General features: G+C 47.6%; 1 protein-coding gene across 22 annotated transcripts in view; it reads right to left on the reverse strand.

The window, feature by feature from the left end:
- Nucleotides 1–19023, reverse strand: part of LOC144168811 (coiled-coil domain-containing protein CG32809) — a 119106-nt gene extending 100083 nt beyond the window's left edge. For all 22 annotated transcript variants that reach the window (XM_077697789.1, XM_077697792.1, XM_077697800.1 and 19 more), the window contains exons 1-3: nt 18966–19023; nt 14419–14520; nt 6719–6917 (exon numbers count right to left, since the gene is read on the reverse strand). In XM_077697789.1, the coding sequence (XP_077553915.1) occupies nt 6719–6917; nt 14419–14520; nt 18966–19014 (350 nt within the window). In that variant the 5' untranslated portion in view covers nt 19015–19023. The remainder of the gene's footprint in view (nt 1–6718; nt 6918–14418; nt 14521–18965) is intronic.
- Between the last annotated feature and the right edge of the window lie 1760 nt (nt 19024–20783).

Here is a 20783-nt window from a genome sequence, read left to right on the forward strand (position 1 = left end):
ACATATCGAGGCTAACACCAAGAGTGACGTCTCCTTGCAGCGCCTCAAAAACAGCAATATTTAAATCATACACATGATCAGGCGAGTTGCCACCAAGAAGCGAGGCCTAAAGGAATCCGGTACCTTTCGATTAATTGAAACTTTTGTCCTCTCGAGAGTCACTTACGTCAACCCCCTGTCTTCTTCACGACAAGGAAGACATCGAGACGCTTTATATAATGATTAGAAAGGCGGTCGAGCAGGCTATTGGTCTTCTCATGAATGCGTCCACACAGAGGCTGCTTAGTATGGGGCTCAACAACACGGTGGAACCGCTGATGGAAGGCCATCTTTCTAACCAGAAGGGCCGACTCAAACTGCGGTGGGTAACCTCATGCTTCACCAGATTTGCTGGGCAGCCCAGAATGTCAATCCGCTTGACGTACTCCCAGACTCTTTGCGACTAAAACTAAAGATGCTCCCTTTGCTTAGAAATATGAACCCCTTACATGACGAGGGTCACCGAAAAGCACAAGCTCAAGCGCTAAATACCACCCTCGATGGGGATCATGCAGTTATCTACACAGACGCCTCCAAACATCGAGGGCAGCAATACGCCATCATCGTGGCTACCTCCAGAACCAACCTCCTTGCGTGTACCTCACTTAGGACCCAAGAAATGACGGCAGTAGAAGAGGCAGCCATCACCTTGGCCCTCGCTCAACCAGGGGTTCGGAGGGTAGTCATCGACTCCCAGCAAGCCTACTGGAATTACCAGTAGGGTTGGGTGTCCTGACCTGCACTGCGCGTGCTAAAAAACCAGTACCCAAACGGTTCCATTCAGCTCATCTGGACACCCCACACGCTTCAATGGAGGGCAACAAATACGCCCACCCAACAAGCCCGCGCTTTCACCTCCCGTGCTAAGGAGCTGCACGAGGACAGTCACCCGCTTGTCACGTTCAGGGAGATAACCCAGCATTATCGCCATCTGAGACAGACCATACCTTCGCTTTACCCTGACCTTTCCAGAGAACAACAAACTACCCTACGGGTCATACAATCCGGGCTCCTTCCCACAGCCTACGCGTCTTCACTTAATGTATCCGAATCGCTACGACGCTGAATGTAAATTTTGCTCAGAAGTAGGAACACTCCACCCCGTAATCGGGGTGTGCGACTTTAGCCCTGAGCACCCTCCTCTCTTTCCGTCAACTACCCAACAAGAGCAATGGGAGATGCTGCTGACCAGGCCCTCTCTACCTACCCAGCTTCAGCGGGTGGATAGAACACAGGCCGCGCAGACTGCATATGGGCCCCACAGAAGAAGGAATCACTTCCCAGGGCTGCAGTCTGGGCCATTCAGAAATCTGAACAGAAGTATTTTTTCCTCCTCCTTCTCCTTCTCTGCTGCAAATGTTGTCGCCTCCGTCCGAGGCGCAAAGGCGGAGAAGTCAGATCGTCTAACACCGGGTTGTAGCTTACTTTAATTTTATAAAAAAAGTTTCCGCTCTTGTGCTACAGCAATACAACTCAACCAAACACCGTCCATGCATGATGCATTGATTTAACCTTAACAAGAATATCTCTTTGAAGTAATAAATGGTGTGGTTAAGTGCATTTCACTTTATTCGGGTTTTGCTATTTGTAGAGCGATGTGAGTGAATTTAAGTGACGTCGCATGGGTAATCGTTATGGGTGCCGTTTACAGCTTTGCTTTCCAACCACATTCACGGGGTGGATTGGCGCGATTTTTTCCCCCCTTCTGTCTGGGCTTATCACAGGCAGCCCTGGGGGGGCTGTTTTCTTCGCCTCTTTTGTTTTATTTTTAACCGAATTCTGCATTTACACCCTCATGCCCCTAAAAACTACCCAGTGCTTGATGAAAAAAATAGCACTTTAATTATATGCTTTGCTAGGTGAGTTGGTTCATGAATAGAAGAAAAAAGCAAGTACAGGGGAAAAGCGCTCGCTGCCAACTATTTTATTGAGACACCAAATATTTGAAATGTGAAAGAAAATAAACCCAGTTCTAGCCAGCGTGAAGTCTGCAGAAACACCGGAGCTGTGGTTCTCTCGTGTCTGCTTGAACGTCAACGGGAGCTCGACCGAGAACGGCAGCGCCGTCACCGCGCAAATTCTACGGTTCGCGCAAAGGAACCGGCAGGTAAACGTTAGCGACGGGACGGAGAGGAACTTTCGCAGGGAGCAAGAGTTGCGCTACCGTTTTCCCCGCGTCGCCTTGACGACATCGCCCCGGTTATCCGATGCCGCGCAGAGAAGCCCCCTCTACGGCCGCACCGCAGCCGCGGATCGGGCTTTACTGCGCCCCGGCAAGCAGCCGCAGCGTGAGCGACATCTTAGGAATCCAGCGTAGCCACGGAAGAATGACCACCACACGCCCACTAGAAAGGGCGAGGGAACATGTACATAAACAATTTCAAACTTCTGCAAATGTGTGGTGATGTGTTCTTCAGTGCTCATGTAGCAAGAAATCCTGCATCATCTCTACTGTTCAAGCCTTGTGCGACTTAGTGCAGGCTTCGCCAGTTTTTTTTACAACCGCTTTCCGCGCTTGTCGCTTTCTCCGTTCGTAAAATGCAATCGTAAGCGTCAGCGCCATGCTTGAGTTCTCAAGTGCCACAATTACGCGAGCCAAGTCACCGATGTCCAAGGTAACGACAGTAAATCCGTGAAAAGAAAAGTCGCGACAAAACAACGTTTTGTTTAAAGTAGAGGAGTTCGCGAGGCGCCAGTTGGAAATTTGGTTGCCGGTAAATAAGACTGTGAATAAATAAAGAAAACAAAATACCAATGCATCCGTCACTGTAACTTTTTTTTTCGCCGTGTATTACGCGCCTTTCGCTTCAGTTGCAGCCCCGTAAAATGTTTGCAGGCAACGTCAGGCATTACGTGATAATCGGCCGAGAAATTGCCGCTCGTCAATCGAAGCGCTGGCGTGCACTGCAGGCACATTTCGCAACGGCAGAGCTGCGCCCGCAGCGGCTTCTGCGCAGTGCCTCCATGTGTGCTACGCCTGTAAATTTCACTGGGAGGCACTGCAGAAGCTTAGTGTGGGTACTGGAGGCCTGAAATCGGAAAGCAATGCCGTGCTTAATCGTGTCTGCACTTTATAAGCATCAAGGAGCGTTCGTACCGTACAGCCCTTTAAAGAGAATGCCCCGTCTTCGGCCATTTTGGATCTCCTCGCACGATGCGTTTTGAGCACGCGAAAACGCGCCACCGCCGATAACACATGGAGCGGCTGCGATCTCGAAATGACGCAGCCGCTTGCATCAGCTAGAAACCGTCGTACAACAGAATAGCCGACTTAGACATACAAACTTAAAAAGGAAGCGATAAATACGAACGCGGTTCAGTCTCCGCACAACAAACCTGCACCCCAGAGAGAAGCGGCCCGCCCAACCAGCGGAGCAATGTAGGCGCGTCTGCAAGCGTGGCGCGGCCTGAGGGGAAGCTTGTACAAGTCACTTCAAAGGTAGCGTGTCTCCTCGTCTATCTTCCTTGCCTTCAAGCACTCTTTAAAGGGGCACTGACACAAAAATATTGTATCTTTCTTTTTTGTTGCGATAAGCAGCTAATGACCTATGTATCACGTGTAGATACCTCATTTGCTTCAGTGCGCGACGGATGTTTAATTAAAGAAGTTTTCAATGCTGCCAGTCGCAGTTTCAGTCTCAGCGGGTGCAACGAAACGCTGGATTTGGTATAAACAAAGCTTCCCACGTGACTGTCGGACGGATATCACAGAGAAGACCTTCCGTAGCATTGTCGATTCCGCGTCGGCGGCAGTTTCTGCTAATACCCCCACGTACTGATATCGTCAGCCGCTTAATTAAAAAGCGACCGTGGACGTGATGCAGGTGCCGCGAGTGCAAATTGCTGCCGCAGGTAGAGAACGACGCGCAACGCTCGAGACCGTGGTTGGGGAGACGCGCTGGGAGCAGCCGGCCGGCCAGTCTGCCTTAGAGTTCCGCCTACAGATGTGTTAGGCTTGACACTGCGGCGGATACTCGATTGCCACTCTAGTAAGCGGTGCTGATGACGATGTTTAACGCAATTCGCCATCGCATCATTAACTCCTTTCTCGTATGTGCTGGGTTGTTTGGGACTTGAGTCCCATTTCGTGCAGTGGTAACGAGCTGTCGCTCGAGCTACCTGCGCCCGCCTGCGCCACTTCGCGGCCGTGGCCGCCGCCTGCGGAGCGACCGTGCGGCTCACTCAGTACGATTTTCGTGTCCCCGGCGCGTTTTCGCGTTCAGTGTAACAGAAAGCAATAAAAATAGAGTGCCTGGAATCGCTGTAGAACTTTAAAGCAAAAGTTCTGACCTAGAATCGGAGTGGCGAACCGGCGAGAAGCGCCGGCAGAGCGGAAGCAGCCAACACAAATTCGTGACGTGTTTGCATGTTCTTTATTTACTTCACGTCCAGGGAATGCCGATGGTGTGAGGTCCTCCACTATCTGCTCGGTTGCGTATCGCACAATTTAAAATTGATCTTAAATATGTCCTAGGCTGTATTTGCCGATGACATTTTTGGAGATGATATATGCGTGTTCACACCAATCTATCTCCGAAGTTATCTCGCCTTCAAAATTTTGTGTCACTACTCCTTTAACGGTCCACTCCTCCCCACCACGCGCGCGCACTAACGAGCGAGATGCGCTCGCAAAGGGCTGGAGTGCGGCTTCCATGTTTGTGGCATGTTTTCGAGCGAAGCATTATAAGGCTCACACTAAAGACAGCGCAGGGACGAGGACGGAAGAAGTGACAAACTAGAGCGCTCTATAGTTTGTCACTTCTTCCGTCCTCGTCCCTGCGCTGTTTTTAGTGTGAATAATGTGTACCCAACTAGCCCAACGTCAAGCCTTATTAACATCATAAGGCTATGCGAAAAGAAAATCCGGCGTTCTTGTGTATGCCCAAAACTCTTCCTACGCAATAAAGCATGCATGCAACAACAAGGCTGGAGAGTACTCAGAAGTGAAGGGAGATAGACTGGCTCGGTTTATCGCAGTGGAGTGCTCGCGCATCGTGCTATTGTGTGAATCACAGCTCAAGCGGTAATGGCAAGTTGCGCAGGCGGAGCAGCGTCAACGTGGCACCAGTAAGCACCGGCCGCACGTAACTTCGCAATGGGTTGGCCGCGCGTCAGACGTAATACACCGGCCGCACGACACAGTTTCGCTGGTTGACCATCTGTGCAGAGCACATGGGCGCATTTTTTTCTTCACAAATCGTTGAAATCGCTCAGGCGGCCCCATCTCGTCGACAGGTCCGCACCCAAACCTGTCCAGCTGCTAAAACGCCAACGGCCCGCAAGGACGGACGTGCGCCCCGATTGCGAGGATAGCGGAGAAAGCTGGTGTTCGCAGCGCCGATTAAATGGCAGGACGTAAAGTCCACTGAACGACAATGGAGGAATGTTTTATGGGGGCTTCTCCGAAGATCACTGAGCCTCTGCGGGAACGTCCGACGGCTCGACGCGTTGTGCGCTGTCGGAGTCTGAGCGCCGCGTCAACACACGCACACCAGTCGATTCATAACACCACTGTGCCGGGGGGTTCTCTATGGGCTGAGTTGGGTGTCAGTGTGCTCTCGCGCAGGCGCCGATAGAGTCGGTCCGTGTCGTGCGTATAGGGCGGCGAACAGCCATAATGTGGACAAACGAGCTTGCTACGAAGCCGCAGCGCGCCTTATTTTTTTAGCATACCTCGGGTGAAAGCACACAGGGCGGCAGATAGACGCACATGCCATAATTTTTGTCAAACGAAACTGCCGATTACTGCATTCGTGGGGGTGTGCGTGAGACGTGGCTACGCAGCTAGCCGATGTGCTCACAGCACTACGTGTTATTTCATTAAGAATTGCAAGTTCCTGACGAATTAACATTTCATCTTGCTTTCACTATGTGACGAGAAGGATATGTACAATGCGCAACACACTTGTTTATAACTGCGAGTTCAACTTCGACGAGTTACATCTGAACACTGCAGAAACAAACTTTTACAAAAATGTTTGAGACAAAAATGGGTGGGCGTATGACTTCACAACGACGCCGTAGTTTTCTTCAAAAATATCTCGGGCGAGGCAGGAATAGGCTGAAAGTGCGAAAACTGTGTTGTAGACAAGTGTGCTGCCCTCTGTACATGGGAGCGCCAACCAAACTCAGGAAATTTTGACCGGCAGTGTTTATTTTCACGGTAGCGGTGAGAATTACGGTTTGAAAGTTCTGACGGCAGCTTCCACAAAAGCTGGGCATGCTTTTCGTGGAAACCTAACCTAACATAACCTAACCCAACCTAAACAAACCCCTACCCAACCCAAAGAAATCAAGCCATACCCAGCAAACTACACCGACAACAATGAATCTTATACCAAAACAAAACCAGGAGACGGTCTGTGTGTCAAAGACGCGGTAATTGCAGAAATAACCAGACTGCAAAAAATTCGCCAACAAAAGTCCGATGAACCAAAACTTGTCAAATTCTGAAAACCGCAATAAAAGTTGCCCTGTTCTGGATTGGAACCGACGTTTTCCGCCTCATAGCGGGTACTATACCACAGCATAATGGAAGGAGCCGGCAGAAAGGGTTTTCGCGGAATATTTGACCCACCGATGCTCCACGTGGCGTGCTTAGCCAATCACATGCAGGTGACCCTGTGAACATGCAGACGCTGCCACTTAAAAGTCGACCAGCCGGAGAGAGAGCACTGACCTGAGGTCCTCGAGCTCGTAAAACATGTCCTTGGAGGGGTCGTGGATGTAGATGCGGATGTGGGGCGAGTCGAGGTACTCCATGCTCAGCTGCTTGGGGAAGGAGCGCACGAACAGCGCCTTCACCGTGTCGATCGAAGTGATCTCGTTCGGCAGCAGCGCCCGCTTCGTCTCGCTCCGGTACTGGAGGAAGACCAGGCCTGCCGGGAAGGAAGTGGGCACGAGAAGAAGGCATCGGCATCTTCGCACGCATCCTTCCTACATTACTAAAGCTGCAATGACCACTGATGTTAAGAATAGACGTGCTGTTCAGAAAACAACCTGACAAGAACACGGTCACCGGTAGTGTCTTGCGTGCAACGAAGGAAACGTGCGATGTTGCAGCAGTGTGCATATTTTTAAGCTTCTATAACATCGTGGCCACAATAAAAACAACGTTTCTATCACGTGATCTCGTTTGCGGTGAAGTGAGATTTTGTTTTGTTTTTGTGCAATCAGTGTGAAGTTCGAACAGTGAGTTAGGAATAGTGCGCGTGCCAGGGAGAGGGGAAGTAGTGCGTTGTTGCCTTGGCAAGGACGCGTGGTATCCTAATCCCTTTCGCCGCCTTACAGTGAATACAGCACCGACTTCGCCATTCGTAATGCCGATAATAATTACAGGCTTGTGAATGTTAACACCCTCTCTCTTGTGTTTCTCTTGTATTACTTGTAATACATATTTAGCAACAATATTACATACTACATATTTAGCATCAATACCACACAATCGTAAATTATTTTGTCGGTTTTCTCAGTCCCGGTTTTCTATTATAGTTTCTCAGTTTTCTATTCCAGTATCCACTGGCACAATCTTCTCGTCTCACCGCTACGGTTCTCAAGCTAATTCGACAAATAAAAGCCAAACCTAGAACGACAACTTTTTGTACGGCCTTCTCATATAAATGCAGGCTTAAGTTGGCCGCTCTGCACTTGCGTACTGCGGATTAATGGAGACGTACAAGAGCGATCTCGATTAAATTTTTTCCGCTGAACCACAAACATTTATTCCTTCTGCTCCTTCGCCGAACCAGTCGTTTTTTTTCCTTATCTAGAAAGTTGCAGTTGTCAAGACAGAAGCGCGAGCGCTCTGCTAAAAACATTAGAGCAAAAAAAAATATTGTATGCGTCTTCCAAATATCTTCAATGGTCTTAGGATATGCCTAACTATTAAACTGGTGTTGAGCGCTCCTTTTCAAAACTATCATTAATAAAAAAATTAACAGTGGCTTAGCTCGGCTATGCCAGGATATACGTAGCGTCAGCTAAGGTTCAGCTGGTTATTCTTAGCTTTCCTACTTCTCTAGGATTATCTTGATTATCATGCTTACTGCTGATTCAATGACACACACATGGTATACGCATTATGTGACACATGTACATTTATCAAGCGGCTCCGGCGCATAGTCACCAATCGTCCTAGAGCTAAGCTGGTTCCACAGGCGAACGCCGCTGTTGCTGCGGCGCACGAGCCATCGGTTCCACACCCGGCCACCCCTCGCATGATCATCAAATGGACCGGGCTGCAACGTGCGGAACGGAGGTCGGCGAAGACGCCGGGCAGCGAGCAACGTTCTGTGCACCGTGTGGTGACACTGCTCCTTGCGCATGCGCAGCATGGCTCTCCAGGAGCCACGTGAAACTGCTCAACCGTGGCCAGTGTAGACACGAAAAAACTACTTGCGGTCCACTACCGGCGGAAGAAAGATGAATTTTTTAGCCATATCACGTCGATTTAGAAGGGTCAGCTAAGGAATATTTATTTTTCTCAAGAGTTTGAAAAGGCTCAAGAAGACGTTTTAATTCTTATATTTGTTGATGTGTTAGGCTATGGTGCTTATCCTGTCGCATGATTGTTTTTGCTCAATGACCAGGGTTAAGGAAGTCATTCTTCGTCCAAATTTTGCTGCGAGTGGTGACGTTCGAGCGCGACATGACTGCCCTTCTATATTCAATATAATATAAAACCAAACAAATAAATACTGCTTGCCCGGCGCAAGCAACTGCGTTCGTCTACTTTATACCGCCTAGATTCAGCCACTCCGTTAGGTCGTCTGCAAAACACGCGACGAATACGAGGCAACAAAGACTTCTACACAATATATGGCAATCACCAATATAATGTATTTTGTGAAAATTAATCTTTTATATTCCTGGTGCCTTCATCGATCTCTGACATTTGACATGCACTGAAAGTTTTACTTTCAGGTTTTTAAAATTTTCTACTACCTCTTCTAGTTTTCCAGTGGGTGTCCAGGGTTTCATTTTAAAGGTACTTCAATGCTACCTCTGCCGTTTCATTGTCTTCCTTGTATCTGGGCCTCCATTTGCAAACCCTAGTTTACTCCGTGCTTCCCAGACTCCAAGGAATGATGGGCGCATGCCCTGTGGACTACGCTCCCTAGTCGTACCCCATGCTGTTCAAGCCAGTAAAGCTACCGGCCTCTCTCTTGCTATCGCTTATTACTCACTTGCGGACAAACAACTCACGAAGGGACGCACAGCGGGACAAAATGTACAAACCAGCCCAAAATTGCTACTTGTCGCCTACCACTAGACCAACGCGGAGACTTACGCACAAAACGCAGCAACAAATACCAAAAGTGTCGAGAACTGGGCCAGTTGGTACAGATTCATTGTGGTGAAACAGCGCGCAAAAACCAGGACAGAAAAAAGAGGACAACAACACGAGCGCTGACTATCAACTTAAAAGTTTATTACACAGTAAAAAAAAGAAAAAGTCACATTTATCATCTCATTGTAAAAGTTGCGGCGGCTTCCGTTGTTTAACAGTACCACAGTTTTGATGACTCACAAAGACAGGAGAAAAAGGGAGATAGCTCAAGCCTTTCATATGAAAAATGATTCCGAAGATTGTGTGAGTGCATGCCCGTCCTTACCGCTACTGGCTTGCCAAGTAGCCTATCTGGACAGATTTTGAATCAGTGGTTGTTCTGTGCACACGTGGGATATACGACTAGATTGTTAAGGTCACACACGATTTTACATATTTTTTCACTGTGTAATAAATTTTTCAGTTGATAGTGAGCGCTCGTGTTGTTGTCCTTTTCTTTCTATCCTGGTTTTTGTGCGATGTTTCACCACAATAAATATCGCAGGCCGGTGTGGCGCTATCACCATTGCTGAGGTTGTGTACCAGAGCTGTGTTCACGAACTGCCCATCGTCCCATCCCCCATCTTCCACCAGCCTTCAACTGCCTCCAGAGTCCTTGGTTTTAAGGTCAAGTTAAAGACCGACCGCGGGAAAACCGTTCACCAGATACGGACAGAACAAACTATTTTTGCTACTCCAAAGTTAGCACGGTAGTGACATGTGTGAGCTTAAATAAATTCGAGAGAGTTCTCCTCTGCTGTAATGGGGCACTACGGTGATGCGGGAAAAGACAGCCAGAATTAGTGGCTTGGTTGTCCCCCTGGATCTAGCCCTGCACTCGGTTGCAGTTGTTGTTGGTACTGCTTGAGCCAAGCCAAGACAACCGAACATTTGCGGAAATCTGTGCGCGATTCCGATGTGTTGTATGACGATTGATTGTAGGGTATAACGCGCCGACGCAATGCAGGCGATGAAGCGCGCCGTAGTGGAGGGCTCCGGATTAATTTGGACCACCTGGGGATCTTTAACGTGCGCGGAAATCTCGTACACACGGGCGTTTTTGCTTTTCACCTCCATTAGAAAAGCGGCCGCCGCGGCAGGGATGTGTTGTGCGATGCCCCAGAAGATCAAAACAGCGCACGTCGATTTGATGGACAAGTGTGCTTGACGCCTGGCGTAAGTACCAACCCGATGCAAATTGTTTCTGGTATCTTACCTTCGCTTTATTTCAGCAGATTCGAGTCGCACATTTTCCCGCACAAATTCACCAGAAAAATTACTCAGATTTCAGAGAAAACCTTAGCGTATATTTTTTCACAGCATTTAAAACGACGAAATTATTTGTTATTATATCATCTCTTTAAATATTAATTACAGCCAATTCTGCCAGGAAAGAACTTCACTTCCTCAACGAAATTTGTATTTCTTCATTTTAACAGCAGCGCTGGTTAAGCTACACGCTGTTCAGTCCATACGCAGAAAAAATATCAAGAAAATCCCGAGCGCACGTACCCACGTGGTAGATTGGACAGGAATCAGGCGTACGGAGGACTAATGCACCCACTACACAGAGCTGTAAATTAGAAACTTATGCATTTGAATGAAGAAGGAGCGTATAATCACAAGCGAGACTGGGCGAAAACTTCGGAAGTAGAGGTTGGAACAAAAGGATGAGCTTCTTGAGCAGGATAAGAAGAATAAGTAGCGCAGGTCTTGTAAGGCGAGGGACCACTCGACGAAGATTTGCAGCGGCGGACGATGAAGTATACGAAGACTGAAGCGGGCACTGTACAATTAAAACAGTTATATACATTACTTTGTGTTTGATTTGGTCTTACAGTTTTGATTTGGTCATGTACACAGGTTACAGTAAAGCCCGCTTATATAGAACACGGATATATCGAATTATTGCTTATATCAAACTCTTGTACAATTCCGATAAAAATTACATGCGTATTAAACTTTTATATCAAACGCGATTTTGCTCACAATGGATATATCGAACTGTCCCGCGCCGGATTTTCCGCTCTCCTTGGACACGCGGCAGGCGTTATATACATCGTATATAGATCGCAGGCGTTATATATACATCCCGCAATACATCGGCGCGCAGCGGTGGCGCGAGTGTCGCTTGTGACTCCCGAACGAGCTGGAGCCTGGAACGCGCCCACACCGGCCGTGAAAGAGTGGACCAGCTCCTCGCATGCATGCCGTTGGCGCCAAAAGCGCCCACATTGGGCGCTGCGGGCTGAGGTGTCGCCGATATTCAAGTCCACGCCACTCGCTGACCGCACTTGCTCGGTTTGCTGGGTTCACCGTTATTCGCTTGTATCCATGCTTGTCTCCGCTCTGCCGAAGACGCCGAGGACTCCGTACCGCTTCCGAGCACGAGCGAAGCCGTCGCTGCCATGGCCCTGCTACGGCGATGCTGCAGTGCCATTGAGGGCAGCGGTCTTGTGCTTGTCGACTGCTTAGGTACCGTGGAGCAAGACGTCACCAGCAACATTTTTTGCGCGCCAAGAAGTAGGCTACGCTTACGCAGTTCTTCCGCCCCAATAACTGATTGTTTTCTCTCCGAGAAAGAGTCGTATCAATAGTGAACTGTAGGGTGGTAAGAGCTCAGCGTTTAACTCGTGACTACGTCGGCAGGATTGCTCTCATGTAACTTTTTTTCGCTTCACTTTCGATATCAAATTTTTGCTATATCGAACTATTTTACAATCCTCGCGCTGTTCGATATCAGCTGGATTTACTGTAAATGGTTCCCAGTGACATATGGCGGTCGTCGAGTTTAGCTTAGTGAGCCCCGTCTTTACCGCGCTACTTAGCGATGTTTCACAGTCCAAACCAACTAGCCCACATTTATGCATTGACAAGTATTCTGCTGGAAGATCAGGCTTGCACCGTTGTGCAAACTGGCTGCGATTATTTTTTTGCATAATATACTGTAGCGTTTTCAAAAAATGCAGGCAAAAACTGTCAAAACAGTCGCTCGACACCAAAGAATGGCAGCCTTTTCGCAGGGCTAGCAACTCTTTTGACAATATTGTGTGCAGCTTTTCGTGCATTGAGCAGAAATGGTGACATTAAACACAACCTTGCAACACTAAAAACGTAACTGGTTCGTTTTCCCAAAGAAGGTTTACCAAACCAGTGGGAGGGGGATATCAAGTGTTAGAGCTGCGCAATCGCCATACTTGCAAGTAAGGACCGCTAGCCCTAATGCACACGATTCCACGCTCCAATTAGCCGGCTCGCCCGGGGCTATCGACCTGCTCTCCGGACGTGCGTGGAATGAGGAACTAGTGTTCAATAAATGATGTCCCAGAAATTATGGAACGCTCGCTCATACATACCTGCGCACTCGGACAGATTGCCTCGCGTGATCGATACGTACTGTGTTTTAGCAGAATGAGCTAATTATCTTAGGAACTTCACTTTACCACTTTCATACGGTTGTTATAATGGAAATGGAACAGAAACAGAATAGAAATGGTAGTCAAATACAAATAAAATAAAAATGAGACACACGCAAAACGTTTTGAAGCTCTTCCCTGAGATAATGGGAACAAAAATTACCGAACATCTATCCTAACGCGTTTGGCACCGTCACGAGAACATATAAATGAATTGTGGCACCGACAACCAATAGCCCATTCGGGTAAGAGCGGGTTTCAAATCTCACCCCGGCACTGCAACCATTCGGCAAAGTTACGAGATAAAGGAAAACAGGTTTATGTCAGGAAGTGCTATTTCTAAACTTCTGTCTCGACGAGTTAGGCTTCTTTAGAATGCACGCATTTATAACAGGCGTTGCCCTGGCGAGTCAAACTTCTCTTGCCTTATTATATCAGTGCCGTTTAGTGGAACCTCTCGAACTACGTTAAACGTTTTTGTCTTCCGTGTATAAGTAAAATTTTATCAACTACTCGTGCTATCAGTAGTGCTATCAGCATCAGCATCGTCAGCATCAGCATCGTGCTATCAGCAGTGAAAGTTGAAAATGTGCACCTTTCTGACCACAAAGCCCTGGAGACTATAGCATCGAATATATGGTATGTCCTATTTAGTATCTGCCGCCTTTTTGCATTTACCCAAGGTGTGTTCGGGGACCAATTATCATGGCGAAGCGAATAATAACGTCCCGCGGTTGCATTGCTTCATTTTCTCAGTTTACCTCACGGTTAGTTTCCATTAGGCTGTAACGCTTCGTTTCGTCGCATGGGATATAAGCTGGCGTTTCCTTGGTATTTTGTTGAAAATTGTTCCGTACTCTGTCCGAGAAGAACGTTGAAGCAATCCCCACATGTTCCCTCTTTCTTGAGCAGAAACCCTGAGGTTAACGCTACAACATAGTTCAGATTAAACGCCGTGGCAGCAGTACTCATTTTGTGTTCATACATAACATTTTGCGACGACAAATGACTGCTTATCAGAGTTGATTTGCCGAAAGTTACATTCTTGAGGACCAGTAATTCGGTTTTGTTGTTCTGTTGGCTACGCAGAAATCATCACTTTCAGCTGACACTGGTTCAACAACTAGCGGCCGCAAGGAGAAGAATACAAGAACTTCGCGAACCGCCACCAACATTTGAATAGTGCAAGCACTGCCCATACGTGCGACAGGGCCTCGGGTGTCTTTCCGGACATTCACGTAGGGCCAACTTTTCCCGGATTTCACCGACAGTCCAGCCATATAGCCATACTTCGCTTTTAGAGGGGCTTGGTGCCCTCTGCGACCAGATGTGCCGCACCTACACGACCCCTTTAACGCCAAGTGATAGATGCCACGTTGCCGACATTTTCACAAATGAGATCCACTCAGCTCGGTTAATATATTTCTCGTTTTATGTACCAGCACTCATTTGTCGTGAAACCTTGGGGGCTACAATTCCCCCACAATTTCGTAGTGTTGGTTCTTAGCATCACAGGAAGTTACGCAGACTCACTGCCGTTTCGCCCCCACGCTTGTCCCGAGATTAGCGTTCCCCTTCGCGCAACACGAGAGCTTCGAGAGGCACTTCAGCAAGAGGCGTTGGCGCCGTGTATACCTAGTGATGTCATCAAGGCCGCTCGAGACGCCAGCTCATTGTTGACGTAGACGCCTCCAGAGGGCGACATCGAAGCCCTGTAGTCTTCCTTGTACCGATTGCCTGACAGACAAATAGGCGAGGTACGTGTAAGCACCCTCCTTTGTTGTAACAGCACTACGGCGGCACGAGAGCTACTGCCGCCATCTTTAATGAGCACAGGTGTCAATCGGAAAGCAGCTGCATTGTCTACGTATTCGCATGCATACATGCGCTCAGCCATGCTGTTTCTGGTCGTCTTCACTGGCATGCAAACTCGCGAGCTCCATCCAGAAACTCTTGGCGCGAGCTAACTGTATGCCACTTACAGCGTTATTTGGAAATGTACATTTCACGAAGACTAAACTGCGTGGTGGTTTTCGCTTAACTAGATTTTTTTCCCAGTACTAGGAATGTAGAGAATCGTTACCGGTATTCTTTCACTAGCGAAAGCACAAAAATGACAGGCATGACAAAGGATCATACATTGAGGAGCAAATTTTCACCACGACGTAAAGAATACCGCAACAAAAGTCACTCATAATTGGCAACATGTGTGCGCTGTAAAAGTTTTAAACACTACGCAAGTGTAAAATAAGGTCTGCTAAAACACGGCCGCTCGATGGGAACTAGTTCCCATCGAGCGGCCGTGGGTGAAATATGCACCATCATTTGACCGGCCTCAGGAGGCCGGGCTGCTTTTGTAGGCCCGTAACACTTTGGCCACGATGAAAATAACACGACGCTAGCTGGAGAAAGTTCAATTTTTACATCTATGTGAGCCATTATTCAATTTATAGGTATTCCCATGTGGACTCAGCGGGGAAACCCATCCGACTGCCTGTAATGCCCTACGTGCCCCAATTCTGCAGCATTCAAAAAGGCTATTATTAAAGGCACTAAGGAATTGATACTTTGTATACAGACTGCTCATTATTCGCCTGAAAAAACTGTCTTACCAGCGATGCACCTGTGTTTAGTAGTGACGCCACCTCAAAAGAGGCTAGATGTGTAGCACTGCATAAGACAAATGCGATTTTATTGAGGTCTCCAATATGAGATACCGTGTCCTTCGTGTTTTCAGGAGATCTCATAGTGATTGCCTATGAGAAAATGTTGCCCCAGCCAAGTGCTTGCGAGTAGTATAGTGAGGCCGACGTTAAAGTGGCTCGGTACAAAGCTCTTGATATGGATAGATGAGGTTGTATGAAGGTATTTAATAAGAGGACACAGGGCCTTCCTGTTTTGGTATCACACTGATAGCGCCTGAACTATATCTTCCCAGCCACGCATATTTGCAGTAGTGAAAACGATTACAGAGGGGCTCGGTGTAGATTACTGGCTTACGCATTTATCCGACAATTTCCACATCACAATTTCTGCAATTTTTTATCGAAATGCGCTCAGGAAGAGGCACGCCACTACTACCGTCAACTGATGCTATGCGCAATTCGAAGCCAGTGTTGGCTGCCGAAAAAAAAAAAGAATCAGGGTACGTAACTCACGCATATGAACTGTTTCTTCCCAAAGACCGGAGGCTACCGCCACACTTCAGCGCGTGTTAGTCGTATGCATTCCGCCACACAATGTCGCAATTGAGACCACCCATTAGAAACTTGTTCTATTGAGACGAAAGAGAGCCGTTAACCCTTCGCGAGAACGCCAGAGGTACGCACGGCTTGCGTTCTCAACATCAGCTTGAATTAGCGCCTGCGAAACAAGGGGCCGCAGGACAGCTTCAGAGGGATCAATGTTTGTTCTGCCAGCGGTAGAAAAAGGGCGAGGCATTTCTGCAAGGGATGCCGGCGTCTCGTCATGTGGAGTGAGTTACGATTCGCCTCCCACATTCAAGAGTAACGGCCTCACCACGGTGACGCCGGGCCGAGATACTACACGAACGGGCTTTTAAAACTGGGTCATACTGCCCCCGTTTACTTTCTCATGCGCGAGGTAACCTGCTGTTAGGAATTGATTTTGTTGGTTTTTATTGAGGTTTTACGCTAGAGAGATGTTTCCTGTTTCCTTTTCTTTTACGGGAGCACTTTCTATATGTGGAGAATGCTTCACTTCCCGTCGTTTCTTTATTTTTATTTTTTTCAAAATTCGAGGACTGACAGAGGGTTCAGATTTTCATGTTTAGAGAGGGCGACCGATAAAGCTATTTTTTTATCTTTACCTTCAAAAGCAAGAACGGATTGTTTAGCAGCAGTAGCGTCTTTTGAGACGCAAAACATTTCGACACGGTTACAGGATGTTACAACAATAAATGAGCGTCTTGAAGAAAATGTCCTCAGCCAAGCGCCCTTCGTAATGTGCTTAAACTTAACAAAAGTTTACGAAAGCAACAAAAAAAAAACGCCTCGTGACTGATTTTCCGCTGTAGTGTAATTTCCTCTTCCCGTGTTGTTGTGTTCGTTATTGTCCAGCAGTCAACCGTTTCTGCCATTTGTAAACGCGTGAATTATCCAAGCCCCGTGGGCCCCTGATTCGCGCGAACCAAAAAGCTGGACTACCGAACTGAATAAAGTACACATCACGCGTGTTTTATTCCAGAATCTCTAACAGCGTTCCCACCAGCTGTCAGCATAGCGCTGTAGGCGACGCTAGCAAGCAGTCAAGCTAGAACTCCACTTTGTACCCATCACATACATCTAGTAGGCGTTTACTACTGCTTGATAGGACACCCGTCAAGGCCAGGATTCGACACCCGCTGATATATTGCGGGAAACCCGGAAACCGGCGCGAATAAAGGCATTTACGACTGGGTACGACACGCCGAACACAACACCTACCACGCACAACGACGCCAACGCATTTTGGATTCGATGCCTTGTTTCCGGCACCGACGTTTTCGGCTCACAGCGGCTGACAGTAAAATCTACAGTTAGGTCTCTTCTTCAGCTTGCCTTTACCAAATGGAGTTGTGTCCCATCGAGAGTATTCTTGCGGACATTTGGGATAACGTCGAACCGGCCAAAGGAAAATCCAGCTGTCACGTCGGCTGGAAAGCCTGAAGAAGTTCGTCCTCGCCACCTGAAATACGATGCTAGCCCAGGACGCGTTTCGTGCTTTGGGTACTGCCATTCACTGACTTCGCCTCACTGCCAATATTGATAACGCCAGAGAGCCAATACAGCGGTTTCCAAAGATATAGCTCCGAACTTCGTTTGGACGTCAAATAAACGCTACTTTAGTTTCCCTCAGCACGGAATGCGCCACTTGCCCGAAGAACAGAAGAATGGACAGCCGGACGAGCTGGTGATTTTGTAAACCACTTGAAATAGAGCGTTGTGCAAATGGCACTTTTCCATTCACACTGCAATATTTCACGCCCATTCGCGCACGCGCTTGTGTGCTTACCTCACGTACTGCGGTTGTCTCGTTTAGGACTAAATTTGTCGAGTACGGTCTGCTGCTTTAAAATTGTGAAGGCATTCTTATTCCCTCTTTTTTACTTTTTACACGCTTTATTTTTGTGTACGCTGTTTCTTTCCATTGCAAGGCAATAACCAAAGTTTGGGAAAAGTTTCGCTGGCTGCTGGTGGTGAATAGGCAGCCCTTCGTTTACGAATCAAACAAGTGGTTGTGCTGTGCAGGCGAACGTATATGTGTGCACTTTGAGGTCTTGTATGAGACAAGACAACCATGCCGCGACCTTTAGATTTTTACCTGGCAGCGTTTCGTGCAACTGAAGTGTGGCTGCAAAACAGTGATAAGCCAATAATGTGTTACTAAGAAGGAGCTTGCATCGTTTCACTGTAGTCAACAGACACAGACTTGCAGGGTGCATGTGCTAAAATAGTCTGTCACAAATTTTGTCCACAGCTGCCACAGCCTACTGGCTTGAAGCGCAAGCAGAACACCATACGCCTGTTAAGGGGGAATCACCTGTTAATATTTCTATGGGAGTCACTACTACATGAGCCAAGGACGTAAAAACCATCGTGCATCAATGCGAAAAACTTTACAAATACATATCAATGTTCACAACGGCGTAGGTTGCTTATTTTAGACATTTGTCACCTGTGTACTAAGATAAAAGAATTAAACTCATGCTTGCTGGACAGCTAGCGCTATCCAGTAAAAACTACATCAACGAAAATGTGTTTCTTGTTTATTTTTTTATCTCAGTAAAGGAGTGGTATATTTCTAAAAGCAAACTCTGCCGTTCGGAACATTTCTATGAACTTGAAAACCTTTCGCATCGGTACACGATTCTTTTCAAGCCCGTGGGTCACGAATCAGTGAGTCCCGTAGGAATGCGATCAGGCGAGCCCCCTTAAACTTGCCCACTTCTCACTTGTTTTTCAATTCGTTGCTGAAGGCCCATTGACACTACCAGGCACAAAACAAAGGTTAGCACTTCTGGCTGCGCTGCGCGTATTAGTGAAACAGAGTGGCGGCGAGTGAAATATTTGATATGTGCGACCAGAATCGTGCTCATGCGGGCGTGCAGAGAGAGAGATGCGTGCCGCTGCAGCGAGGTTAGAAAGCAAGCGAGCGAGTGAGTGAGTGAGTGTTGTCCATGCCTTTGCCATCCTGCCAGTCGCCAAGCTCGCCAGGCTTGACGAGTGTCATCCTTGCTGTGTGCGCCAAGGGTGAGGAGAGAGGGCGGGAAAGCGACAGAAAAGAGGGAGAGAGAGAAAGAGAAGAATCACATCAATCGGTTATGAAAGGTCTGACTTTGATAAAGCCTACGTGCAAGGTCATGTCCGCTGCGAGCTGAGGCAATCGGTTTGAATTCATTTTTAAGTACACTGGGTCATCTGTTCGCCATTATCTCTACAATTACAATTTGCTGCGAGTGTTGTATAAGAAGGGAAGTGTACGCAAGCTTGTGAAACAACATGTTTACCTTTTTTTGCATTCTTTTAAGGACGTTGCATTCAGGATGCCTTCAAAAATTTACAAAATGCCACATTAAATCATATTTTCCAGAGATTTCATACACCGCACTTCACATTTCATTCAAATGACCGGCAGCGTCATAACATTTTTGCACATAGGTCTCCACATCAACCCCTCGTTCGTAGCACTACAGTGTGCAGCTCGAACAGCAAGGCATTACGAGAGAGCTGCAATGCTGCGACATCAGTATTTTGTTGCTGCGGTGCGCACTGGCGGCACCACAAATATGTATGCCCTGCCACAAGCGGCATTCGTGGTCATTGAACCCACCAAGGTACTTTTATAAACCACTTTTATAAATGATCTTTCACGTTAGGTGTCACTCAAATTGCCGACGTTGCTGCAGGACGTTCAGACTTAATGCTCAATGAGCAGCTCACGGCAGTGCAAATTCGCTATGGCGGTCATAAATGGCCATACTGCTATTAGTCCAAGCCACGACATTGAGCACAAATATAATTATGCGATGACTCGTCGTTCAGGCTTGCCTGAAATGACTTATCTGCGTGGCATCTGTGTTTACTGTGTAATAAGGGTCTGTGTTTACTGCATGCGCTAGGTTCAAATGCATCGCGAGATGCTATTAGCTCTGCCGCCGCACATTAGCCAGGTTGTGGTGCCGTAAAATGACAACAGGGATCAATATGAAAACAAGCTAATGGCAGCCATGAGTACGCACTGCACATTCCCTGATCGACGAGGCGAGTTCAAAAACGACAGTGGCAAAAAGGGTTGGCATTCGTTCGGCTTAGACACTCAAGTTTGCGACATTTTTCTTGCTGTACCAGATAAATGTCATGCGCATCTTGGTGTTTTTAGCAACACCGAAAGTAGCACAAAATCAGCTGAAGAATGTACATACATTCGAGGCTAAGTCACAGAGCGGAAGAGTGCCTACTGATAAGAGTGCGTCAGAAGAGAAGGCAAAGGAAAGTGAGCAAGCCTGCAATGCCGTCGAGCTGACTTGCTTTTAACAAAGCGTGCGAGTGTGCCGCCTGTAGCGTGCTTCGATCACAAAGCAGTCAAGCCAGCACAATGCGTATTCGCGCTACCGAGACGGGGGAGTGAGTAGCGAACTGATTTGTGAAACACTGATGCATTTTGCATTGCAGCGAAGGTCCGGGATAAAGCACATTTTTAACGTAGCTTGTACAGAATTCGACGGAAGAAAGATGCAATTAACCGACGCACACAGGTCATCATCACGTCAAGAAACCGCAGGCAAACGGGATCTAAACATGCACATCCAAAGTCCTTAAACAAGCACGTTACCGGTGCGCTATCTGAACGTGAAGATAACAACGAAAGGCTCCTGCAATGAGGAGCGAGGCGCCCTTTCTGTGATATGAGTGAAAAACTATAAAGGGGCCTTGATGTTCTGAAGCATGTGGCCAGAAGAATCAGCCAAAGAGTACAAAGCCAAGATGATAAGAGTAGCA

This window comes from Haemaphysalis longicornis, unplaced genomic scaffold (genome assembly GCF_048455015.1).
Source record: "Haemaphysalis longicornis isolate Haplotype H1 unplaced genomic scaffold, Haemaphysalis longicornis Haplotype H1 scaffold_2, whole genome shotgun sequence".
In the NCBI taxonomy this organism is placed as follows: Eukaryota; Metazoa; Arthropoda; class Arachnida; order Ixodida; family Ixodidae; genus Haemaphysalis; species Haemaphysalis longicornis.